We start from the raw sequence: 27,636 nt of genomic DNA on the forward strand, positions 1-27,636 counted from the left end.
TCGCGCTGACTGAAGCAGGCGAGCCTCAGCGTCAGCGCGCCTCCGCTCTCCCCACACCTCTATGGCCCGGGCCTTAAGCTTGGCTAAAAATGGTACAGATACCTCTAAATCACTATATAACGGAAATAGCCGTGTTAGTCCAGTTGCGATAGTACAGAATAAATGTGTACTTCAGTAATAGGTGACATCTTTTTTTATTTGGACTAACAATATAGATCATAGGACAATCTTTTTTTATTTGGACTAACAATATAGGTCATAGGACAAGCTTTCGAGAGTTCTCTCTTCCTCAGGTCAGCAATACTGATTAACAAGGGAAGCTATGGCTAAAACAGGGGTTAGGAAAGCAGAAAAATAAATAAAATAAAAAACAGAGATGTACTGTAGATAAGGTAGGGTGAGAATGTTAAAGTATCATACTGCTGCACATCCAGGAATTTTGTATATATGATTCAATGTAACAAATGTGACCAAGGATGCTACATTGGCGAAACCAGCCAAAAACTTCAAGGCAGAATGAATATGCACAGACACTCCATACAACGCCACGAAGAAGGAAGATACTGCTCACCAGTGGGACATCATTTCTCAAACCCAGATAACTCCATAAATGATTTAAAAATCAAAATCTTCAATGGAATGTTTAAACGCACCCAAGAACGGAAAACATTTGAACTCAGAATGATAAGACTCTTTGACACCACAACAGGAGGACATAGGCCGCGCGTATAGGGTCTGCAACGGATGACGTCACCCGTCGCCACCTGCGAAAGTTATAATTTAACTTTCGGCGATAGGGTGATTGATTGGTTCAGAGACTGTCACATGTAGCGACAGTCTCTGAAAAATCAAATTTAACTCGCTACCAAATTTTTTTCCGCGACGCTGCTCCGTTGCGCTTACTATAAGCGTTGGCGACAGAGTCAATTGTTTTGTTTTCGAGCGACGTTGCATCACGGGCACTATAAGTGCAGCCTACATGTGTGTGAGGCCCCATATCCGCATTATCACAATTGTTTGTAATTATCCTGCCTGCCTCTCTGCCAATGTTCATATCCACACCTCCCCCCCACAGCATTCCCCCCTTCCTCCTCCATGCTGTTCCTTGTCACCGTTTTATTACCCTTCTAATGTCTTCAAAACACCACTTTCTCTACCTTATCTACAGTACATCTGTTTTTTTTTCTGCTTTCCTAACCCTTGTTTTAGCCATAGATTCCCTTGTTAATCAGTATTGCTGACCTGAGGAAGAGAACTCTTGAAAGCTTGATCTAGGACATAAATTGTTAGTCCAAATAAAAAAAGGTATCACCTAATACTGAAGTACATATATATTTATACACACACACGCGTTACTGTGGAGGGTTTTTGCCACTTTTTTTACCCACCATAATTTGTGTGTGTGTGTGTGTGTGTGTGTGTGTGTGTGTGTGTGTGTATGTATATGTATATTATATATATATATATATATATTTTTTTTTTAATGAATTAAAAACTTTTGTGGAAGTAAAGTGAAATATAACTTTTTTGTGGCTTAAAAATTATATTGTGATTTTCAAAAATTAAGAACAGGATGTATGTAAATACAACAAAAAACATGAATACTATCTATAATGTGTGTGTACAGACAGACTTTAGATATTAACTATTTCATATATGTCAAAATATAAGTAAAACATGACAAAAACTGCCATAAGAAAATATTGCCATATTCCACAATTGTTTATTGATAGCTTAATTGATAAGGTAAACACAATTAAAAATAATCTTTTGTATCACATGTAGGTAGTAAATATGTAGTGTAAAATAGCCAAACATCATTGCTTTCAATATTCTACAGAAAAGGCTATCTTTGTCTATATATATAAATACACTTAGCACCGAGAATGACAGTGAGACAAGTCTTCGCTAGTGATCCTATTCAGGAGAGGCAGTGACTGACTCCCACAGCAAACAACTTGCTCTAGGAAGATGGCCGTTTGCCAACATTCAAAGCGCGAGTAACTATCATTCCCCGGGCTTCACCTGCCATCTTGGACTTGTGCAGTCACGTGATGGGGGAGACGTCACTGCCTCGGCTTCCCCCCATTGGCTGGCACCTTTGTCTCCCGCCATTGAATGAACTGACCGTTGCCCGAGGAGAAAGGACGCGCGAGGCGGCCGTCGTCGTGCGATTGTAATTGTATCTGTTTGGCGGGAACACCGAATTGCATTAAAAAAAAAAAAGCATGGCCACCCCGAGCCGCTCGGCGGCCGCCCAGTCCCCTCGGGGCCCCGCCACCCCCCTCTCACCGACCCGCATCTCCCGGCTGCAGGAGAAAGAAGAGTTGCGGCACCTCAACGACCGCCTGGCAGTCTACATAGACCGAGTGCGCTCGCTGGAGCTGGAGAACGACCGTTTGATGGTGAAGATCTCCGAGAAGGAGGAGGTCACCACCCGAGAGGTGAGAGGGGAAGGCATGATCCGGGGAAGGCATGATCCGGGGAAGTCCTGGCAGGAGAGGTGGGCGGAGAGTTTTACCTGAGAGGGTCCGGTCAGGTGATGGGGTCTCTGAGGGTCCGGTTACGTGTGGTGGGCCCTAATTACTTTTGAGTCGGAGGAGTGTGTGGGGGGGGTTCTTTCTCTTATCAAGGAATTTAGGGTCTCCATGTCTTGTGGGAGGTGCTTTAAACCCTGTCAGGTGTGTGGGGTAGGTTCTCTGTGTCCTGTCAGGTGTGGGATGGGTTCTGTGTCCTGTCAGGTGTGGGATGGGTTCTGTGTCCTGTCAGGCGTGGGTTGCACTTGTTCTTTGGGAGTGGTGTCTCAGATCCTATTACAAGAGTAAGGGGTCTAGAAAGTCCTGTTAGATTGGGGTGCTCTAGGTTATGGGGGTGTCTATATTCTGAAAGGTGGTAAAGGGATGAACTGTGGGTCATTTCAGGAGTGGAAATTGGGGGTTTGTAGGTCCCGTCAGACCTCCGAAAAATTGTACTTTGTTACATAGACTCGTATGATTCATAGTGATTGTGTTACTCTGATACAATTTACACCCCTGTGCACAACTGTGTTTAAGGGATTATAATTTTTTTTTTTTTATCAGCATATGCATTGGAGTCACACGTGTGTTTTATATAATTTTACGCCTGTGGCGACCAACACTTACGGCATCCTAAATGTGTGTATGTAAAAAAAAAAAAAAAAACAATATTTTCCCTGTTCTATGGGTTTCACCATATAATATGGTGCTGTAAGTAGAAATTTTTTTTTGTTTGTTTGTTTTTTTTTTTTTACAGGCGCGAGTAGTTAATGTGGGTGTCTTGAGGGCAAAGGGAGATACTTTCTGTGTCATGGATACTGATCATCTTCTCTGCTGCTATGAGCATCCCATCTACTTCATAGCAAGCAGCTCAGAAATGCACCAACCACCTTTGGCAGCAAAGTGGTTAAAGTACAGTTGTATCACATGCTTGAGAAATGTATGTAATCGCTTGCTCCGTACCGTGTTTAGGTTTTCGGAAATGTGCTTGCATACATGTATTTCCTTGGGAAATGGCCTGTCGCTGAATAGGAATCCGGTTAGTATAGAAAGCCCCTTGTCCTGTTCAATTCCGGACAAAAAAGCAAGGAGCTTATTGTGATCCTAACAAAGGATCTTCAGGATTGGCTTGTATGATCCCGGTTATCCTACTGTGGTAATGTTCGGAAAAGGCCCCATAGCACATGAGATCGGGGATCGTTAATCTATGTGTTTATTACGCCAGTCTCCTGCCCCAACATGACAAGGTTTTGACATGTTTCTTTCTCAGAACAAAGGGTGAATGATACTGGAAGTCTCTTATGTGAGGGATTAAGAAATATATATTTTGTTTTAATTCCCAGAAACCTTTGGGGCTCCCATCAGAACATTTGCTTTGTTCTCTTCTGTACCTGTCAGCTAATTTATAGAGTATTTTTTTGGTGGACACCAGAATTTGGATAATAAGGTTTGAGAGGTGTTAAATACAGTAAGTGATTGTTTTCATGCAATTGCAAATACAATGCACATTGTAAAATATGATTGTTCCCTTCAAGGCGCTTCCGACTCGCGTGTGAATTTTCTAACCACTGTACTGGTCCCAGAAAATTGTTTGGAAACTGGGATACTGGTTTTATGTCAGCTGGAGAATATTTAGGTTTTGTTTTGCATATTTTCAAAACGACAGGTCTTTTTCCTTGAATAACCCTCCACACTTTAAAGCCGGTTCAAATCCCTATGCGACACCACCACGGTCCTTAGGCAAGTTACTTTATTTCCCCGTTAAACCTAAATTAGATTGTAAACTCTTTGGAACAGGCATTAATTACCCCTGTAAAATCTATGTACAGCACGGTCGGCACATTTTTTCACTGTATTCTGCAGCTGATGCATAAATTATAATTCTCATACCGATTTTAAAAGCCCCTAAATTTCTAGATCTCTAAAATATGAACCCATTTCCAGAAGGGTATTGTTTAGTTATATTGAGTTGTGCTGATTTATAAATGATCTCTAGAGACCGACCTTCCTTTAAATTAGAGGTGGATAAAACACCAGCTACATTTCAAGAACCACATTTGAGGATGGGAACAGTACGTTTATGGAATAACTAAGGTTTCTACAAAAGTGTGGTATTTGAAATGATTGTTTTGCTTCAAGTGGCAGCTTTCACATTCTGTAATTGTTGCCACTTTTTCTTGATTGGTGGTAAAACGTTTTTTCCCCAGTGAGCAGGGGTTTAGTTTTGTGATCTTGACACACCCTTTTTGGCCCCACATTGGGTAGAATCGCGTGCTTTCCTGGAGGAAGGGAGAGGAGGGATGTGGCTTCAGATTTGCTTTTGTTCCACGACTGCCCTGCAAGTCTCGTGTAAAATAAAATCTATTGTCTCGTTGTACCAATGAAAACTAGGCGCTTTTGGGTGTAGGACAGATGTCAGATATCTAATTTCTGACAAATGTGACTTAAATGTCAAATTATTTATTCTTAAACCTCTGTGTTTTTTTTAATTAAAAAATGCACTAGTATTCTATTGTAGACTCTACTAGAAGAGATATCTCATACATCCGCTGCTCTAACACAAAAAACCTGATGGGGTCTAATAACATTGCACATATAAAGTCTGAAAATTTGTTGTTTTTTTTTCTGTACTGGAATTTTCAACTGAAAGTTCCCGGAACGGGCGCTTCGGACTATATAGAATTACTCTTAATTTCTGCACAAATACTTTCTGAGTAAATGTAATTCTGACATTGAACTTTTCCTTGATATGATGCCCGCGTTAACAGTAACCTAAACGGATAATGTTTTCAGAATCTGCTGGCTCATATCCCTCCGTGTGTTTCTTTGAATACTGTTTGAATATTGTCTTCTGAATTTATAGTGCCATCTGTTGTACAAGTGTAGAAGTACAGATGCTTCCTTTTTTGTCCTTTAATTCACAACATTTCAAATGTGCAGACAAATTAGCGGGTCAAAGAATATATATAATTTTTATAACTTTTTATAATTTCCTTTATGTAGACTTAGGCCATATTTTAATTTAACAGTTTTATTGGGAACACGAGTCAAGCATACCAGCTACTTCAGTTTTTGTTTGACCGGAGAAGGCACCATATTTATTTTGCAAACAAAAGAACAGAGCTAAGATTACAATTTTGATGAATGTCACGTGGTCTCATTACTGAAAAACATTAAAGATTGTAAAACCTTCCAAATCTTTAGGTCCCCCGGCATTTAATTTAAATGCCTTAGCGGAAACGTGGGGCCTCTAACTGCCGCACTCCCCCAGTTTGCACACCCCTGCATTAGCAAATAGTAGAAAACCATTTACTGATTTCACTCACACACACACACAAACACGTAACTGCGTTTGATATCACAAACATTATTTAATATTGCATTTCTGATAACTGTAGTGACGTAACTAAACCATGCATAACATATCCATTCAGCTGTCATTCAGAGATCACTGAAACTAGCACGAGTCTGCCAGATGGGGTCACATTTGGGAGCCTAATTGTTTTTTAAATGGTGTAAATAAATTGCATAATTTTAGCTTGGAACTTTGTGTATGTGTATACTAATTTAGAATGCAAATCTACCACTTTTGTTATGCAAGACATTATTTTCCTGGACAGACTTACTGAGGCCAACTAGAAACTAATCGAGGCCAATGCACGTGTCCATCGTGGGCGGCCAATGTGTGGCGAGAAAAACATGTTTGTCTTTGCCGCGCGGTTCAGCCAATGAGGGCGAACCGCTCACGGGTAGGCCACTCCCTCCATCACGCAACCCTGCAAGCCACAGATTTCGGCGAGCACAGGCGCGCATGATGTCGCGCTCCATTTCCTGTACTACGTCCGAGGCTGCATCCATGCGAATCGAGCAAATCAAAACAATGTACCTGGATCGGAGCGTCCATAATGCGCACGCACGTGAGCGTGGGTAGGCAACATTTTTTGTCTTTGTCGCGTGGTGGGCTGGTCACATGCTCGGTTCAGCCAATGAAGGTGAACCACGCATGTGAAGTTAGACATGCCCTTGCCACGCCCCCATTGCGCAACAGTGCAGGCCAGGAATCGCCCCTGCTGCGAGCGCCACGTCACGGCTCTCTGTCGCACGTGCGCCGTCAGCATGGACGAGGCCTAAAAGTTAGTTTTCCCAACACTGGTATTGACACGTCTAAATACTGCCACACATTAGTGTGACTAAAATTACTAATCTCTTTGAATCCATGTTAAGTGGATAAGAAATAAAGTGACACACTCTGGGTACTTATTAGCATGTCATTACTCAGAATCCCTGTTTGCCGTAGAAACATTGTATGCTGAGTGATTGAGGTAAGGTGGCCTTAGGACGGGGGGGTGCAAACTTTCACCCTGCGCCCTCTTTCTGCACTGCTCCCATTCCCCCTCCTTACCTTGTCTCCGGCGTCAATTGACGCCGGGGGGGGGGGGGTCACGTTGCCATGGTGACACACCACCGGAGACCAGGTAGGGGAAGTTGCAGAGGCCTGGCGTGATCCCCCGGCATTTCATTTAAATGCCTTGGGGAAGAGAGTGGGACCTCTGTAATTGCTGTGCGCCCCCCCCCCCTGTTTGTGTACCCCTATCTAAGAGGACCTACCTGAGACGTGAATGTGCTCTTAAGTTGTCATGCTCTACTCGGTTTCTACTATAGCATGAAGTCTACTGGAAAATTGACACCATAGCATCAGGTCTATCAAACTACAATTTAAAACAAAATTATTACACTATAGCGAACTACAATATTAAACAGTTCATTTATTCATTGAAGCATAATTACTACAACCTAAACTACAATATTAAAACAAAATTGAGGTAATTTGCAAAAAATCTAAAAAAAAATTTGTCTGCTCAAAACTCTGACGTGCGCGTCGCATGGCTGGACTGGTGCACTTATATGAATTTGTGCTGTGCGCGCAGTTGCATGGGCTCTAGTGTGCTTACAGCTACTTCCACTGAAAGAGTGCCATCTAGTGTAGACCACACCCACAGTTTGGTAGACTATAGCAGTGCTGCGCAATATTTCCAGCGTGCGCCCCCCTTCTTGCATCCCTCCTTGCTTGCCCCCCCCCCCTCCCTTACCTCCTCTCTGGCGTCAACTGATGTCGCGGGGTGACGTCACGTTGCCATGCCGAAGAGAAGGTAAGTGAAGATGCAGAGGCGTCACGCGATCCCCCGGCATTAATTTAAATGCCTTGGGAGAAGAGCGTGGGACCCCTGCAACCGCTGCGCCTCCCCTGAATAATCTTACTCCCCCCCCCCCCCCAATTTGTGCACCGCTGGACTATAGATATTTAGGTAGACCTCACGCTATAGTAGCACTGGTACAGTGGAGTCCCCCTATATACTGACCATAAAGTCTTTGCATACTCGGCACTAAAGAATCGTTCCATGGGCTAGATTAATCTTTCCCTCCTTGGAAATGCAACAAAACATAATTTAGATTGGAAGCTCTTTGAGACAGGTACATCTTTCACATTGTTTAACACATGCATTTTTTTGCTTTTAGTTTTTCCTGCCTTGCACTATTGTTAATAGAATGGACTGAAACTTTTTAAAACAATTTAGTCCTTAGGGGCAGTTCAATGTAAAGGGAAACATTTATTTTACACGTTTCCGTTTAATTGAATCCAATTAAGTCAACCACCCTTGAAGCAACTGTTTTACTTGTGAAAAATTAATCTATTTCTATTCTTCAGGAGCACTGATTTTTCAAGCATACTTATGATAATCACTTTGTTTGTTTGGCTATTTTTTGCCCCATAAATACCTTTCAAAGAAAAGGGTAACATGGGAGCGAAGACATGCCAATGTTTGGCGCCCTTTTGTGATTATGGGCCTAGGTACTATATGGAAATAATGGTTATGGCTTATGAGTAAATGCATGAGTGTGAAAGATTCCACCTTTCATTCACCCAACGATTTTATTTTAGGTTAGCGGAGTAAAGAACCTGTACGAGTCGGAGCTTGCCGACGCTCGAAGAGTCCTGGATGAAACTGCGCGAGACAGAGCCAGACTGCAGATTGAGCTCGGGAAGTACCGGTCGGACCTTGACGAGTTAACTAAGAAGTAAGGCGCTGTCTTGTGCGTTGACTTAAGCATTTGCTGCTCATTTTCCACAGTGCATGAAGCTGCAGAGTAAATATTACACTGAGCATATCAACACTGGCAATAAAACAGGTGCAGCCAACAGTTTCTCCTGCACATTTCTTAAGTCCCCCCCCCCCCCCCCCCCATACTGTACAGTGTCTACTTTTACTTCTTTATTTTTTTTTTCCCTGTTCTGATATTTTAAGATGTATATTTTATTCCTGAAAAAAAGAACCCAAAACATAAATTAAAATGGCTACTAAGCCCTTCTTAGGCCGCGCTTATAGTGTTGGCGACGCAACGTCGCCCGAAAACAAATACATTGCCGCAGCCGTGTGCGCTTATAGTAAGCACGACGGAGCGACGTCGCCATTGCGAAAACTGGTAGCCGGCAAAATTTGATTTTTCAAGGGCTGTCGCCTCGTGGTGGCCCTTGAACCAATCAAATGGCCGGAAATCCGCGACACCGCCGCCCGGCGAAATATAACTTTCGCCTGTGGCGACGGGTGACGTCACCTGTCGTGTCGTGTCGTCGCCATCAATGGCACTATACGCGCGGCCTAATTTAGTAATTGTACTTCAAGGAATCTCCTCTTACAACCTTGGCATAAGACTGCTCTTCTGATGAGACACTTTGTATTGAAAACGGCTCGTCTCTGCCTGCTGTGGGGAAGTGAGTATAAACAAAGTTGCCATGAAAAAACTAGTTGCTAGAAAAAACTAGACGTGAGGTTGCTAATCTGCTTAAAAGGGCAACACTCTGAGAACTTTTTAAGCTAAATGGTCATTCATTATTAGTGGGAACTGCTACTTCATTATGGAAACACAACACATTCCGGATGCAATTGCTTGCTATGCTCTTTAAATCAACACACTTATTGGTATTCATCCTATATCTGCAAGTGTAACAACATATTTGATTGTAAGGTGTTTGAAAGAGGGTCTCATTTCTATGTTTGAAGTTATCTTTGTTCTATACCATATTCCTCTGTATCCTGCTTTGTGTGCCTTGAGGTAAGGTAGGTTTAGAGGATCTGTCGGAGACGAGAGTGTTCTTTAGCATGACTGTACTGTGTACACAGTAATTCTTTGTACGAATGTAGTGTAGCGTGCAAGGTCTGTGCAATGTACCTATTATAAATACACGCTTGTAGGATTTTACAAGACATTTGTAGGTAGGCATGAATCCTGGGGATCTCCAATGCATGTCTAATTTAGATGTAGATTAACTTAGACTAGTTTTTTCAGACATAGAGTACACATGTTTATAAAAAAGAAATCTTGTACAGAAAACTTTCACATCTGTTGAATCGAGCCCTAAAAAAAGAAGCAAAGCAGGATTTATTGTTGGCTATAGTTTGCATGTTGTATACCACAGAAGCCTTTTATTGATCTTGGAAGGTGCAGGGCTTTATTATCAGCCAACTAAAAGCATGACATTTAAAAGTAGTATCTTTGCAACCATACCAGCGTTGACTGCAGCTTTTATCACAATGACACACTTGTTATTGCGTGTAGCTGGTCAGAAAACAAACTTTTGTAAATAGTTGAGCAATCTAATCGTGTCCCTAAACTAATCTAACCAAGCTACAAGCAGAGATTTTGTTGCCTATTTTTTTGTTTTCTCGGACTAGAATTAATTGCCTAGATGTGACCCCTTAAACGTATAACTTGCATTAGTACAGTGTGGTACCTGGAGGCATTGCCTCCTTAAAAATCTCTGTACTTTTCAGTAGGAATGTAAAATACCTGACATTCTTGAACAATATAACTGTCCAGGAATTCCAGATATTTTTTTTATCAGTAGTTTGCACTACCAGGATCAGGATGAAGAAAAAAAAATTGGCAGAACGTTTTAATTTTAACATTTTTCTGAACAAAGTAGAACTTGTTTATGCAATATCCTTGTAACTTATTACTGGTTCTGCTGTCTTTTATTGAAATAGGAATATACAAGGCCTTAAACTCACAATTCTTTTCAGGAAAAAGATGCAATTGTCAAAGTGGAATAAACAATAGTGGTGGTGAGCATGATTTGAAAATGACATTGAGCATTTGGGGTGATGCTCTCTGGAATGTATTTGAGAAAGATAAATAGAATAGGAGGAGGTTTTTGCAAAACAAATCCCAGTTTGGTAATAAAAAAAAAAGAAAGTAGTGATAACCCTCTATTACCATCACACTTCAAGTTGCTATTAATATACACCTCTTCAGGACCAATATGGCTGCTAGACCATTGAACCACATCATTGGGGTAGGCTTGAGGTTTATCCCGGGGCCTCTGAACTGGGTGACCCAGTACTTTTGCGTTTTACAAAGTCCCTTAATCTTATACAGTAAGCAAAGAAGGGTGGGTAGCCGTGTTGGCCTTTTCATGTAGTAACAAAGGAGGGAAAGGGAGTAGGTATGATACCTTTTTATTGGACCAACAAGTAGTTGAAATGTTACAAGTTTTCGAAACTCTCTGGGTCCTTCATCGAGTAACCCCGACCCTGAGGTTTGAAAGCTTGTGACATTTCAACTACTTGTTGGTCAAATAAAAGATATTATACCACCTCTTCCCTCTCCCTCCTTTGTTACATGAATCTTAGAAGTGAAAGCGTAGATTGGTAAGATGTGCAAGCCTGTAATTATACAGTGCTTTGTATACACCATTGGTGGACCACCTGGGGGCCGCATGCTGCTTTTAGGGGTTTTAGCTGTTGCCCCCGAATTGCTAGCCACACCAGCAGCTCTCTATCTCCCCAGTGCAGTGCGAGTGTAGATGTTGCTGGTGTGGATCGTAGCTTCTCCCCACTCCCTGAGCTGACGGTGCTAATCAGTAGTTCCCATTGTAAAGAGAGGAGTGGGACAATATCCATCAGTGTGTCGACATTAAGCAGCTGACTGTAGGGGTTGGGGAGAAGCTCCTACTCGTGGCTGAGAGGGGGATCTCTATCTGTCTTTAAGTTATCCTGTTGATTACCACTGGTATACACTTTCAGCTCTGCATAAAAACAATTCGTTTTTAAATGAACTTTTGTGCATCAAATATCAATATTTAAGCTGTTGAGATAGTTTAACGGTTATATTTATTCAGTGGACATGGATCTTTGCTTGAGGTGCATTTGCAGGTGGCTATGGCTTTCACACATGCATTTGTTGTCTGTGTTGATACCAGTGGCTTGCATTTCCGATGCCTGTGATGCAGCTGTTCCATAACATAATCCACTATCGCTGGCCCCACAAAAGCAGGCATTCTTAACTGGCCTGGAAAGAGCAAACAGTCAAACAAGAGTGTGAGCCTGTCAGGGCAACAGCTGGAAGTAACTGACAAAACAAGCCTGCTTTTTTAAGAGCCATCCAGATAAAAGGATAAATGAGGACAGAAGCAATTTACGTTATATTTGTTTTTAATGAATGTTAATGTAAAACTATAAAACTACTGGAGCATACCAAAGAATCAGGTCTGGGGGGGGAGGGGGAGAAACATTTGTTCCTGGTGCTGTTCCCCATAGTCGGTGCTACTAGGCAAAACTAGGGGAAGCACATAGTTAAATGCAGGATAAGGCCACGCGTATAGTATCGGCTACAGCAACAGCACGCAGCGCCAAAGCAAGTACAGTAGATGTAATCCGTCGCGTGCGCCTATAGTGGGCACGACACGGCGACCAAAATCTCTGAAATAAATAGATTGATATTTACTGCGACGGCCGCACCACGTAACTGCAATAAGCCGATCACATGGCCTCTACATGACGTCACCACTCCTTGCAGCCAGCGACATCGCAAAAACTCAATTACGACTTTGGCAATTGGTGATGTCACCTGTCACGTCGCCGTCAATGTAGCCTGCACTATAAGCGCAGCCTAAGGCTGCACTTTTTGCGACGGTGTCATCAGGCTGTGTTCACTGGAAAAATCAAATTGAGGTGACTTCCAGCGATCGCAACCAAGTTATCGCGTCGCGCTTACTATAAGCGCACGCAATGCATTTGTTTTGATGCAACGTCGCTGTCGCCGGCTTTATAAGCGCAGCCTTAGGCTTCGATCCCGCTGCGCTCGTTGGCGCGGGCGGCCACACGCGAGTTCCCCACCCACCAGCAGGGGAATCCTCCCAAGCCGGTCCCGGTCCCCCCTGGCGGCACAGCGCACTACACGCTGTGGCGCGTCAGCTGCTATGGGACACAAGAAAATGGTGATCCCTAGCGTTGACGCGTCACGTGGTGTGGCTGTGAGCCAATGGGGAGGGGAGGCTTCGGGAGGAGGAGAGGCTTCGGGGAGCGGGGAGGAGTGTGGAGTGAAAGCAGCGTGAGTGCCTGTCTGTGTGTGTGTATGTGTCTGAGTGCGTGAGTGCCTGCCTCTGTCTGTGTGTGTGTGTGTGTGTGTGTGTATGAGTGCGTGAGTGCCTGCCTGTCTGTGTGTGTGTGTATTTGTGTGCCTGTGTGTGTGTGTATATGAGTGCCTGTCTGTGTGTGTGTGTATGAGTGTGTGTGTGTGTGTTGCTTACCATCAGCAGCTCCAGCCCGAGTCCGTGGAGGGAGGGGGGGGAGAGTAGCGTTTCCCTCCGCTCAAGCCACGCCCCCCTCCCTGTCAAACCTCCCACTCCCGCCCACCTCCCGCTCCCTACAGACCGCATATCGCGGTCTGTGTATGTCAGCGCACCGCCTGTCTGCAGTGCGGGCGCGCTGACTCTGGGAGCGGGGCCTTAGCCTTAGGCAGAACACGTTTACTACATCTCAGTTTTGCTGATGAGACCTTGTCCTTCCATCTCTGTTCTTTGTGAAGTAGTTATGAAGCCAACAAACAGATACAAAGATGATACTGTATGCTTAAATCCAGTGTAAATTTAAAGGAGTGTTACCTACTGCTCACCTATTGCAGATCAATGAACCACTGATACCAATATGGTGCACAAGGGATAAATAGCAATATGTATGCAAAAAAGTTGGTAGAAGCAACCCAAAAAGACACCTACCTGTACTCTAGAAAAATGAAATAAAATGCGCAAAATAAAAGTTCCAAAGAAGCCCCTTGGTATCCAAACTGAGCGGTTAGCGGTTATCCCTCTGCTGCTTCTATTATTCCGTGATCAGCGGGGTTAAACCGGAACATACATATAAAAAAGAAGCGCAAAAAGAGAAAACACAATGAGTCGTAGATCATTAAAACATTTATAAACTTAACTCAATAAAACTTACATAGTAAAATAGGATTCCAAAAGCCAGGGTGTGCAGCGCACAGCAAAGATAGAGAGAGCAGGTCTTGCAATAACAGTCCTTTATTGATGGATCATATGGATGTGGGACAGCAGCAAAACTGAAGTTTTGCTGCTGTCCCACATCCATATGATCCATCAATAAAGGACTGTTATTGCAAGACCTGCTCTCTCTATCTTTGCTGTGCGCTGCACACCCTGGCTTTTGGAATCTTTATCCCACTTCAGCTGCACGCTCGGGAAGGGAGACTCTGGGAAGAAGCAATATCGTGAGTACATTACCTGGGGCTAACCCAATGAGGAAGGGGGGGGTGTCCTCGGACAACCCACCCCAACCTTCAGGGTACCTTATGCCCTTTTAAGGCTTAGTACTGCTACTTTTATTCATTATACCCAGCTTATGCTCCCTTCCATCACATACGGTCCCAGCACTTTCTGAGCACCATCCCACAAACAAACATAGTAAAATAGGATCCTAGTAGACCCAAACAGACACAGAAGCAAAGCATCGGGAGGAGGTGGGGGGTTCCTCGCATCCAGAGCCCACAGACTTGAGTATGGGAAAAAGTCCAATGGTATTGCTGGATGTTTCAGCTCTCAATGGATGGAGTCTGCACCCTCATGCAAGCAGGGGGTGGTCACAGCTGCCCAAGCATACGTCGTCACGCCTACTCTCAGCTGCGTGTTGGCATCACCTCTACGCGTTTTGCGTCGTATGACGATTCAGGTTACCTGGAGGTGTAGAGGTGACGCCAACACGCAACTGAGAGTAGGCGTCAAGACGAATGCTCGGGCAGCTGTGACCACCCCCTGCTTGCATGAGGGTGCAGACTCCATCCATTGAGAGCTGAAACATCCAGCAATACCATTGGACTTTTTCCCATACTCAGGTCTGTGGGCTCTGGATGTGAGGAACCCCCCTCTCCCCCCACCCCCCTTCTCTCCCCCCCACACCCCCTTCTCTCCCCCCTCCTCTCCCCCCCACACCCCCTTCTCTCCCCCCTCCTCTCCATGCTTTGCTTCTGTGGATGTTTTGGGTCTAAAAACACACAAACAAATGATCATAAGAGATCATAAAAACCCCTAATAATTGCACTCAAGATAGGTCACACTAGGAATAATAGCGTGGCCACCATGAAGGCTTAAATAGCCAAACCCACCGAATAGGGTCGACCTCTATTCGGTCACACGAGTACAGAAAATAACGTTTTAATATTGCAAATAAAACACGACGAAACACTAAAAATAGTGATAATAAAACCCCATCCACATGGTTATTGTTCTATATATTGGTACAATAAATAGCACAGCCATGCTAGTTAGTAAAACTAGGACTTATTGAAATGCAGGATTAGTGCTGTCTCTAATGCCAATGATGTGTCGCAGTTATAAGTAACTTATGCTAACCACACTGACAACAGGCAATAGCAACTCAAATGTCAATTTACTGGTATGGACAAGATGCAAGCTATTTTTAATACAACTAGATAGCAAGTCAATATTCTATGAGAACAAATAAACCGTATACAAGAGACTGTGGGTAACTTCTGCAGAAAAAATGTGGTTATATTAATAACTGAATCATTCCTGTTCTACAAACTAGACTGGACTATGGTACAGGGGTATGATACTTCATTACACTGATTATCGGCAGATGAAAAGTCTGTTTACATTTGCGGCTTCAGCTCCATATGATTGGCCGTGGAGTTCATGCACACACACCCTGTTTAGGTATATAAGGCATTGCTATGCAGCACTGAGCATACCTCCTACCTTGAGAAAGTGTTATCATAACATGGAAGAGTTTAACTGTGGAGAGAGAATAACGATACATGAAGCATTGCTAAGGTTACATTAGGTGTCTTTTTGGGTTGCTTCTACCAACTTTTTTGCATATATATATTAAATCCAGTATACCCAGAGAAATGCAAAGCCTATTAGTTTTTCTCAAGATACAAATAAGTAGAACAGTTACATTAGCAGGGATTGAATCTTTCTATAAAGTGGAGTTTAGAGTAGACACTCGACGGAGCACATGGCATCGCATGCACCTGCCGCCCGGTGGGTGCACTAAGGCTGGAGGCGATGAGGTGTGGTGGACGCATCACCAGGTTGTTTCGCCCTCATTGGCTGAATCGCTCACGTGACGCGGACGCTGTTCGAAAATACATAAAAATTGTCTTTTGAAAAATCTGCCGAGCGATAGCTCTTCACCGCGCCCACACTCGCCTGCTCTATTGGCGTCCGGATAGATTCTCTACTTTATTTGCGCAGCTCGCGGAATCGCACACACCGTCGTGCCTACTATAAACACAGGTTTAATAGTTAATTATATACAAATTTTGCTGTTAGAATGCATTGCAGGCCTCTTTGCTTCTCTTATGAATGGTGATGGCTTAGATTGTAAGGTCTTTGGGGCAGGGTCTCCCTTTGCTTTGTTATAATTTATCTGTTGCACTTATTCCCATAGTTTATCATTTTTTAACCTTGCGTTTTAATTTGTTGGCGCGATAGATAGATCTATCTCATACATGGGGTTAAAAGGAAAACTTCTCTGTCATGAAAATCGGCAACATAGGGAAAGCAATAGGGGATTATCCGTCCTGCAATACTTTTTATTTTGTGTTTATTATAATTAAATAATTGTTTGCTGCAACTTAATAGCCACCAAAAGGGCTCAGTCACTTCAGACAGGGCTGCAGTTATATCTAGCCACCCTTTTCCAGGTGTGCAGTATCAACACTGAAGTTATCCTACTAATCGCACATTTGCGTGGAGTTTTTTTATTTTTTTTAGTCCGCTATAGGTTTTCTGCGTGTCTGTGAGTTGACGGAGCTCGTTGCAAAACACTAAAAGGCTCACAAGTTTATTTCCTAAGGGGAAACCACTCCTTAAGAAATAAAGTGATTCGTATGCTGAACTCAAGTCCTAAGGTTGTTTCCAATTAACCGGGAAATATTTTTACAATGCAATGGCAAACAAACTTATGATGTAAGAATTGTGTAATAGTTCTGTGGTTCCTATTTACTTTATACTTGTTTTCCCAACGAGTCAGATTAGCAAATTAATGGAATGACACATTAGGAGCAGTGTATGAAACAATGAAATTATGGCTTGTAGTAGTTCATATTAAGTACATTTATAGCAGCTGTGTTTTTAGTTTAATTTGCACAAAAATAAATGTAACTTAATATAAAAACAAGCAGGCGAAGGTTTGGTGCTAGCCAACAGCAAATCTTTTGGGGAAAAAATAGTTTCATGCATTCAGGGAGTGTTGGAGGTAAGACAAAAGCTCAATTTTCTTTAGCATGGTCTATAGCAGCTGGGGTATAACTCCTCCTAGCTGGGTAGGATAAAAGTTCTGATGCAGGTATAAAGGTGTGGCCTGTTTCCTGTTACCTAAACTGGGGGAAGAATGACATCACTTATGTTCGCGTGGAACGCCGCTGCCGTCACGTGGGACATCGGGGGAGTGCAGAAGCAGGGCAGCCAGGTATTTAAAAGATACCCTTTGCCACAGGACATTGTTGCCGTATTTTTTTTGCACAGAATTGAATAAGCTGTATCTGCCTCCTGAACGCTACAGCTTTCCAAGCAGATATTCTCTGTAACTCTAGCAGCCTTCTTTGTTGACCATTTTACTCTGCTAGCTACCACTGCTCTTTCCAGCTATATTGGCCTCTCTGCTCTTAAATACATTTCTGCCCCATATGCTTTAGGGGGGGCGCCAGATTTTTCTGGGGGGAGGGCGCATGCGCGGCAGTTGCACAGGGACCGGGCGAGGCCTCTGCAACGCAACTTACCGAGATTCAGAGGCTTGGTGTGATGCGACGGGCGTAAAATGGTGCCACCGGGTCGTGACGTCACATGACCCCCGCGCAGACAAAAAAAGTAAGGGGGGTGCAAGCATAGATTGCTGACAGCGGTCCTCGTATGACCTAACTAATAAATATATGACTGGAACTAAACAGCACAATGCTGTTAACTCAGCAGGGGACAACATCATAAAATAAAATAATCCCCAAAAACATGAAATGCAGACTCTTATTGGAACTCCAGTAAACAAGGTGAAGTGGTAAACAGTATAATAAAAACTGCACTCATATGAAGTTGCAGTGACAAAATAAAGTATTATGTGTCCCAATTGTCACTGCAACTTCATATGAGTGCAGTTTTTATTATACTGTTTACCACTTCACCTTGTTTACTGGAGTTCCAATAAGAGTCTGCATTTCATGTTGTTGGGGATTATTTTATGATGTTGTCCCCTGCTGAGTTAACAGCATTGTACTGTTTAGTTCCAGTCATATGTTTTATTAGTTAGGTCATACGAGGACCACTGTCCGCAATCTGTGTGTCTATAGGATACAAGTTTCGCCAAAAGACAATTTGAGACCAGCTGAAGGGTCTTTAGCAATTTAGAAACGAAGGGTATTTAAACCTCCGTCTGTGTGCACTGTCCAACGAGCCTGAGGAAGCCTAGTGTGATCCTTTTTACCCTTGGTGGACACCGTAGGAGTCTGTCCCTGTCTGTATGCTGACGGAGCTCTTCAGAAAACCATTGGATGCGGGGGCGGGGAAGTAGCTTCTCATTGCAGGGAGAGCGGACTCTGCTGTGATCACTGCAGTTAACTTAGGTGTAAGTTCTTATGTGCTTTTTAAATAAACTTATGTTGTTTTTTTGCAAGACAATTTCTATATTCTTTTCCTGATTGGGACCTCCCACCCGTGACGAGAGGGCTGGTTAACCCACACAGGATAGAATTTCCAACTGTGACGATCTATGATTGGGGGCAACAAGCCAGAGATTGCAAAGATACCATTTGAAGAGTGTTTGCTCACACAAGGCCGTGTGAGTAGTGACTGATTTTATTAGTATATGATATTTATCATCATTCCCTCTGCCCCTTCAATTTGTTGGTGGAAGTCCTGTGCACCTGAGAGTGCATAGGTTTTTGACCATTCACTTAGCCATTTGCTGAGTGCCTATCTAATTGGTTTTAAAACTGTATATCCTGCGCTCACCTGTTTGTGTCTTCTCTGTTTTGGGAATCCGGGGAAGATTCCTTGTGGTTTGAGCAGCAGACACCTGACACCTGATACCGCAATAGTGCACTGTGCACCCTTGTGCATGCAGGCTTTTGGTGACATATTGTAGTATTACCGTCAATTTTATTCTACATTGTTCCAGTTCTAGAGAGCGCCTTGGTTTAGTCTTGTCATAGGATTTTTACAGACACAATCCTTGGCCAGATGAGTTTACTATCTGTTTTTGGTGTCTGAGGCATAGGGAGATAAAGTGACTTGCCCAAGGTCACAAGGCTGACACCAGGATTTGAACCAAGTTCCCCTGCTCCAATCTGTCGGTAACAGCATCTTGACTCACTGAGCCACTCTTGTTAAGGATAGAAATGTAATTTGACCCCTTTGCTGCTGTTGCAGGCCTCTAGGAGTAAAGGGGTTAATGGCCATACACGTGCCTGGCTTTCACAAATTCACACAGACCTGGTCTCTGCTTAACCACTGCAGATGAGCTCATTTTCTTTCTCTCCCTTACAGCTACAAGAAGAAAGATGCTGACCTGGCCACTGCACAGGGACGCATTAAAGACCTTGAAGCCCTGTTTCACCGCAGTGAGGCAGAACTTAGCAATGCCCTTTGTGATAACCGCAATTTGGAGGCAGAGAACGCTGAGCTCCGTGCTCAGCTTGCTAAGGTACTACCTTTTCATCAGATTATATTAATGGAGAAATTCAGAAACGTTCTCTACATAATCATCTCTCTCCCCCCCCCCTTCTTTTTTTGTTTTGTTTTGTTTTTGTTACCAGATTGAAGATGCTCACTCTGTTGCAAAGAAACAATTGGAAAAGGAGACCTTGATGCGGGTGGACTTGGAGAATCGCTGCCAGACCTTGCAGGAGGAGCTGAACTTCAGAAAGAGCATATACAATGAGGTATATTTGCACTGTTAAGTGGAACTGTGTATTTTAAATCATGTGCCAAAGTGACTGCAAATGCATTTGTTATTCCATCTCCTGCAGGCTCCAATTGTACTAAATTGGGAACAATACAAGACAATGAGTGCTCTTTTGATTATAGCATTTGACAAATGCATAAGAGCGAAGAAAAGTAGGAAATATGCAAATGAGCTGCAGACTGAGAATAGGGAATTGAAACAAGTTTAAGCCTGATGATTAAAAATTAGGAGAGGTTTAATCTATCATTAGGAATTAAAATCAATGTGTTGACATTTATCCCAGCGTGGCTCTTCCTGCACATACTAAGGGTTCAGCTGCCAGTGTACAGGAACCATTGATTTTGTTGGTCTACTTCCAAAAGGAGCAGAGATGTGTTTAATATCACTGTGCTTTGGTAGGCAGTATTCCCCTTTTTATACACTAGTGGTGGACTATTTGTAAAAACTATTGGCGACATTATAATTTCCATGAGGTGCGATACCATGTAGCCAGCCATCCAAATTAAGTCTAATTGATTACATGTTAAACCTTTTGATATTAGTACAGATCGATTTGTTTAGGGAAGCCAGAGTTCTCAGCACGCCATAGATCAGAATGGGACATTTTGCTGCGGCCAAAATACTGCCAGGGCACATTGCCGCAGGGCATTTAAACCGGACATTTAAACATGCAGTAGTCTGGGCGGCAGACCTGGCTGGTCGGGTTTTTGTTGCGGCCAAACGTCTTAGACCGCCATAGATAATGTGAGTTGTGAAAGAAGTTGTCAGAAAGACATTAGACTGACATTGCAAAAACAGAAATTTTACTAATGCCAGAAAAAAGTGAAATTACAACCTGATGCACAATATTCCATCTAATTCCCGATCAAGGCACCACTAGTACAAATATACAATCTGATACTTATTCACAAGGTATGATCAAGATGATCATAGTTTTCAATCAGACTGAAAAATGGATACATCCAGAGTCAGAAACTGCTACTATATCCCAAAAAGAGGGAAACATAAGGGACCAAAGGGAGGAGAATATTTAGGGGGGGGGGGGAGGTGGGCAACATTCTGGGGGATGAACCACTTCTTCAAGCCCATACCCACAAGTGGTACTTCTCTTCTCCTCTAGCAGTGTGATCCTACCAAAAAAAACAAGACAGTATAGATTTAAAACATTGGTGGATTAAATAAAATCCACCAAGAATACAGAGGACTTTTAAAATCTATACAGTAGGGCCCCACTCTTACGGTTGGTTCTGTTCCAGGCTTCTGCCGAAAAGTGAAAATCACCGAAAAGCAGAACATGGCATTTGCGATGTCCACTGGTGATTTTCTGTCTCTCCTACCCCTTCTGCGCATGCGCGGACCCAGCCACTTCTCTTATGCGCATGCGCGGACGTGGCGGCCCCCCTTCTCGGAACCGCCGTATTGGCGGATCGCCGAGAAGCGGAGCCCTACTGTACTATTGTTGGGAGCATGGAAAGTACCACTTGTGAATGGGCTTGAAGAAGGTGTTGAAACATTACCCCCCTTAAATCTTTTCCTCCCCTTGCGTTTCCCTCTTTTTGGGGATATATTAGTGGTCTCTGACTGACGTTGCCAGTCTGATTGATTGATTGACAACTATGATTATCCTGATCCTACATAGGTGATAAGTATCAGATTGTATATTTGTACATATTTGTCTATATTCTTGTGTATTTTTGTAGTTGGACACTTTTTCACAAATTATGTGATATTGTGCATTAGGTTGTAATTTCACTTTTCTTGCATTAGTTAAATTTATATTGTTGCAATTTCTGTCTTGTGTCTCTTTCTGACACTCACATTATCTCTGGAGTGCTGGGAACTGTTTAAATATATTCTGTACTTTGCAGGGAATAAGGGTCCCTCTGTTTCTGTTGCACTTTTCTTACCTAATGTTATTTTCTCTGAGTTGTTCTGTCTGACCATTATACCATTTGAATAGTAAAGGTTTAGCTGCTTTCATTTGTTTGGGAAATTAGGCACAAGATTAATTTCTTAGGCTAGGTCCCCGGTGCCTGCTGCAGCGCGCGCTATGGCGTGCGCAGCAGGGACAAGAACCGGCCCTCAATGTGGCTGGGCCCACTAGCTGCCTTGGCCGCTGCAATGCGTGACCAGATTTTTCTGAAAACAGTAAAAAAAAACTGTCTGCAGAACTAGTGTAGGTGGGCTGACTACACCCCCTGGCGGTTCAGTCAGAGGGCGAACCTGCCTGGTGACGTCATGGCGCCCCCATCCCCCTCCTGTCTTTCCCCCTGCAGCTCTGCACAGACCGGGGATCACAGCTGCACGCGCCCACTACTACATTGCTCACTATGTTATATTGTTACAAATGCTGTCCCTTTCCCCCTTCCCCTGATCCCTCCCTCCCCAATTGTGATATCATCAGATTATATGTATCATTGTATTCCCCCACCCCCTCTTTTCTTTTGTGTACTCGTTTTCTTTATTTCTGAAAAACGATCAATAATAATGTAAGAAATAATAATAATAAAATGTTTAAGTCACGTTACTTACAAATCAATGTCCTATACCAGGGGTGCGCAAACTGGGGGGGTGCAAGATATTGTCTGCGGGGGCACGGCAGTTATAGGGGGACCGCGTGAGGCCTCTATAACACACTTGCCTTACTATCCAGCGTCCCGTCGTCATGGTAACCCCATGTCAAATGATGCAGCGGGGTCACGTTACCATGGCAATGTGACATCACATTACCCCGCAGCGTCATTTGATGCCGGGGGGGGGGGGAGTTGGGCGTGAGTCGCAGCGGTGCGCATGGGGAAAAGTTTGTGCACCCCAGTCCTTTACTACAAACTGCTGGGTTTCTATTTTGCACTGTTGCAGACCCTTTATCCACTTCCTCAGTCCTATCTGGGGGACTCAAGAAATGTAATCTAAAGGGAGGATAAGCATACTGCGTTATTTACCCTGCAGGAGTCCCGAGAAACCAGGAGTCGCCAAGAGCGCCGTTTGGTTGAAGTGGACAGTGGCCGTCAGTACGACTACGAATCTAAACTGGCACAAGCCCTGGAAGAGCTCAGGAAACAGCACGACGAGCAAGTGTCGATGTACAAGGAAGAGCTCGAGAAGACTTACCAGGCAAAGGTATGGAGCGTTATAAGAATGTTTTCACTTAGGAAATTAATGTTCAGTCTCAAGTACCGGGACAAAACTTTGAAACCACTTAAGTATTAGGCCTCAGACATGGTGCAGGGAGCGGCGCTGAGGCGCGCGCATGCTTACCAGTGAGCCTTTGCAGCCGCAATGAGAGCGGCTTTAGCAGGGGCTCGCGCACGCTTGCGGAAGCGTGTATCTTACCAAATCTTTAGTTTCGGTGCTCACGGGAGCGCAGGGCCGGTCACACGAGCGGTTCGCCCAATGTGGGCGAACCAGCTCCGTGACGTCACTGGCCCGCCCCCCCAGACACGCCCACGGATGGCGCGCGCTCTAAGGCCGGGGAAAGCACAGCTTTCCCTCAGCGCGCCTCCGCACGGCTTCAGTGTCTATGGACTAAGCCTTACTACTTCTTTTGAGAGATTCCTTCGGCCTTCCAGTAACGGCTTTTGTGTTATCGCTATGTTGTTAAAATGAATGTTTTGCTATGTATGTTTATCTGTTTGACTAATAATGGCTTCATAATTACTTTGCACGCAAAAAAAAAAACCTGTTACTTCCTAAATCTCCCCAAAATGGTTTAGATATAAAGTTTGTAAAAAAAAAACCCCAAAGATTTTGTTTACCATGGCAATGTCGAATTTTTTTTTGTTTTAAAAAGGGTGCCGACCTATTGAACATATAAATATCCTTTGTTCACTTTGATCTTAAGAGGGTCTGACCCATTAAAGTGGCCGATGCAATTCGCACACTTAACATTTTAAGGTACACGACCAAGTTATGGTGAGCAAAAAAGTGCCCAAAATCCTCTACAGTACAGCATACAGCTATGATAAAGAAACGCACCCATTAAGTAAAGAAAGATTGTACATTCACCTCCAATACCAGTGAGATCAAAAGAAAAACACCGCAAATATTTCTCATTTTTTTTGTTAAAAAAAAAAAAAAAAGCATGAAATGACAGATCAGAGTAGGTAGGTTACTTCTTCAATTACATTTTTGTGATTTGGGCAATCAATGCTCGGTACGAGGGGCAGTGTCATGTTAAAGTGGTGCTATCTGGGTGACAAGCCTTTTTATCCAAATAAGTATTTTAAAATGTTTTAATGTTAGTTTGTAAAAATGGTCAGTTGAGACTTTAAAGGGGCTTGATAGAAGGGTGAAGTAAATACTTGTTTGACACACTCTTTCATTCAAGAAATTGAATTTGTACTTTTCAGAGCAACAAAAACAACCACATCTTTGCTTTTAGCCCAGTTAAGTTAATCTAAGGAAACCAACTAGATTATATTGTTTACACCTGGGTTTTTTAATTTTTTTTTTAATCTGGCTACCTGGCATTGCACCTTTTTTAATTGCCACAGCTTCATCCTTATAATTTCACATTAATACATGTTTATTGATTATTATTTTTTTTTTAGCTGGACAACGCCAAACTTTCTTCTGATCACAACGATAAAGCTGCCTGTGCTGCCCGCGAGGAGTTGAAGGAGGCGCGTATGAGGCTTGAGAGCCTCAGTTACCAACTCTCCAGCCTACAGAAGCAGGTACTGCCCAGAACAAAACACAGCAATAAACATGGTGACATGCCTATCTTTGCTATAACCCTTTGCGTACCAGAGGGGCGGTGGCACCAGTGTGCTGCGGCCTATCATGCACTCGTGATCGCTTTTCACAGATGATGAAAGGAGTCATCGCCCTCTCCAGTTGTCGTCAGCGCAGATTACGTCCGGACGCGATGTCCTCTGAGAACTACCGTTTTGGGAATTGTCATGTGGCACCCAGGGCACCACACCCCATGTGGTAGTAGCACTGTCTTAGGGGGGCACTCAAAGGGTTAAAGGTGCAGTGCCCCCCACATAAATTAATCGCGCATTTTGCAACTGCTACAAGGTGCGAGATCGCAGCATTGTGGAAGCAACAAGAAATCCCAATTATCCCTTAGATCAAAAACAGAATTTGGCATGTCTGCCGGATGGAACAATTAACCAGTTTAGTTAATGACTCCGGCACAAAATATCTAAAGGTCTGGGAACCATGGCTGGACCAGGTAGACATCCCAGGAATGGATGCCGCCACAATTTTGCTCTAATATATACAGGTGCGTTCTCCTTTGAGGGCAGATCAGATGACAAGACATAGGGACTTACAGGTAGCAACCTGCCCCACAGGCCTAGAACGGGAAAAAAGACACATAGGAAGGGCCTGCCCCAGAGAAACCCCTCAGTAGTCGCCGAGCACAATGGCCAACGATCAGCAGCAAGAGCAGAAACAAGAAACATCCACTTCTCACCTCCCCCTTCCTTCCCCCCACCCCTGTCCCCTTGTCAGGTTCGTCCCGTCTTGTCTGTCATATGGTCTGTAGATGTGTGTTAGAAGCGTCTTATATATGTGAATGTTTATAATTGGAACCGATACATTGGGCTGTGTTACATTGGTTGTACTTGCCATTTCCAATAAAAATTTAAGTTGGAAAAAAAAAAAGGTGCAGCGCCCTCTGCATATTTAGTTTTTATTAGTCAACGATTTCTTCCCATATAATTTAAAATGCCTGTTTTCACCTCTAGGTTTTTCCCTGCTCATTTTATTCTTGCAAAATGAGTCCCAAAAACCTAAATGAATATGCTTGCAAATCTCCCCCCCCCCCCCCCTCTTTCTTTAATCTGCTTTTAAAGGCTTCACATGGAGCTCCCTTTTCAAAATGTGTCATATTGGGGGAAGTGCCCTCTTAAAATACACGTGACACCCTCATTCCTTTGCCATAATTTTCTATGTAAGAGCTCTGCTAATTCTTGTGAATGTTTTTTGTACTGTGAATTCAAAGGAATTTCCAGTTTCTGTTCAGATTATTTTATTTTCTGTGAAAGATTTTAAGTAGGATTTCCAAAGCTCTGATAACTGGCAATCCCACTTGGGAGATTAAAAAAAAAAAGAAGCTGTGTGTGCTGTGCACACGCATAGTAAGTGAAACTTCTTTGACTTTTGTCACAGAAATTGTATTTGTGTTGGTGATGTTTTAATTAAAAATCAAAACACAATTTCATTGACAAAACGCAAATAAATTTGACTTATAACGCGCGTGCTCGGCACACATCCCCTGTATTAGCTATTAGCTAAGTGTGAATTCCTTGTGTGTATGTGTGTCAATCAGTGTGTGAGTCAGTGTGTGTGTTTGTATGTCAGTCTGTGTGTGTCTGTCTCTCTGTCTGTCTGTGTCCTGTCCTGCCCAAAACCACCCCGCAGCCCCCATTCTCTACCACCCGTAGAGCTGCGTGTCCTGCTGTAGCCAGCTCCCCGGCGGAGGTACGGGGCCATAAGGGGGTTACAGAAGGGCACAATAATGCCCGTGGGGCGCTCTTTCTCCTCCCCCCCCCATCTGATGGTGCTGTGGGGGACGCAATCCCTTGCACAGCCAACACCAACAGCCTCTTCTGCCGCCATCACTGCTGCGCATGCGCGGCATGGGAGCGGGAGCGGCAATGGCGGACGTTCACTCGCCCCCGATGGCAGCACAGTTGCGCAGCACGCAGACCCCGCAGCCATTGGTGTTGGCTTCCTCCGGCAGCCGGGTCAGCGGCCTCCAGCCCCCCGGGGAGCCGCTGTAGCAATGCATCTGGGGGGAATGGCGGCACGCATGTGCTGGAGCGGCCGGGGCTGAGGGGAGGGGTTAGCCATCACAACAGCGCATGCGCGGCATGGCAGCAAGCGGGGAACGGCGGCCGTTAAAAGCGGCGGCGGCGATCTGATTTTTTGAGCGGTTGGGATGTCAGTGTTGGGGTCAGGCTGAGCCAGAACACAGCCCGGCCTCAACTGCCAGCACTGACGTCACATCCGTTTCATTTCTGTCTCCACAATCCATTTTTGCCCCAGTTCGAATGAGGTGCCACTAAAGAAGTTTCACTTCAAAAACAAAAAACTGTGAGATCTTCCTGCAGATGAGCGGTGCTATTTTCCACTCTGTGTATCCCGTGGTACCTGATATATTTACTGATAAAGTTACCGGGTTGAAAGATTCCTCTTGTGGAAACAATATGGCTACCAAATATTGCAATATCCACAGACCAAAACGGAATTGTAACGTCATTGGTTCTGGTTCTATCTGTATGTACACTGTGTTCTTTCCAGGCGAGCACCGCAGAGGAGCGGTTCCGCGAACTGGAGCAGCTGATGGCCAACGACCGTGATAAGTACCGCAAGCTGTTGGATGGCAAAGAGAAGGAGATGGCTGAGATGAGGGACCGGATGCAGCAGCAGCTCACCGAGTACCAGGAGCTGCTGGATGTCAAACTAGCTCTGGACATGGAGATCAATGCTTACCGCAAGCTGCTGGAGGGAGAAGAGGAGAGGTCAGTGCCCACTTCATGCATGTCAATCCTTAAAGGTGCCACCCTAGCAAAAAGCCTACTAACAATGACTTCTTTAAAATAATCTTAACTGGGCTAAAAGCAAATATTTGGCTGATTTTTGTTTCTCTAAAAAAATTACCATTTCTTTGGGACCTCTGAATGATGGAGTGTTTGACAATCAAGTGTTTCTGTTACCCATAGACCACCCTGTCTTTTAAGAGACAATTGGGAAGATGTAATGGAGGGGAGTTGGAGGTTGTTGACTGTGTAAGCTCTTGTTTGACACAGGTATCAGACATAAGGGAGCAGCCAAAAGAAATAAAACCCCTCACATGATTCAGCTCACCATGTTTACAATTGAACTGTAAAAAT

General features: G+C 43.9%; 1 protein-coding gene across 1 annotated transcript in view; it reads left to right on the top strand.

Annotated features, from left to right (window-relative positions):
• Window positions 1-2,098: 2,098 nt before the first annotated feature.
• LMNB2 (lamin B2) overlaps window positions 2,099-27,636 on the top strand; it is a 40,938-nt gene continuing 15,400 nt past the window's right edge. The window contains exons 1-7 of the mRNA XM_075611650.1: window positions 2,099-2,444; window positions 8,458-8,594; window positions 19,372-19,528; window positions 19,641-19,766; window positions 22,739-22,909; window positions 24,340-24,465; window positions 27,044-27,264. Coding sequence (XP_075467765.1) covers window positions 2,229-2,444; window positions 8,458-8,594; window positions 19,372-19,528; window positions 19,641-19,766; window positions 22,739-22,909; window positions 24,340-24,465; window positions 27,044-27,264 — 1,154 coding nt within the window. The 5' untranslated portion in view covers window positions 2,099-2,228. The remainder of the gene's footprint in view (window positions 2,445-8,457; window positions 8,595-19,371; window positions 19,529-19,640; window positions 19,767-22,738; window positions 22,910-24,339; window positions 24,466-27,043; window positions 27,265-27,636) is intronic.

Source organism: Ascaphus truei, chromosome 8, assembly GCF_040206685.1.
Source record: "Ascaphus truei isolate aAscTru1 chromosome 8, aAscTru1.hap1, whole genome shotgun sequence".
Taxonomy (NCBI): Eukaryota; Metazoa; Chordata; class Amphibia; order Anura; family Ascaphidae; genus Ascaphus; species Ascaphus truei.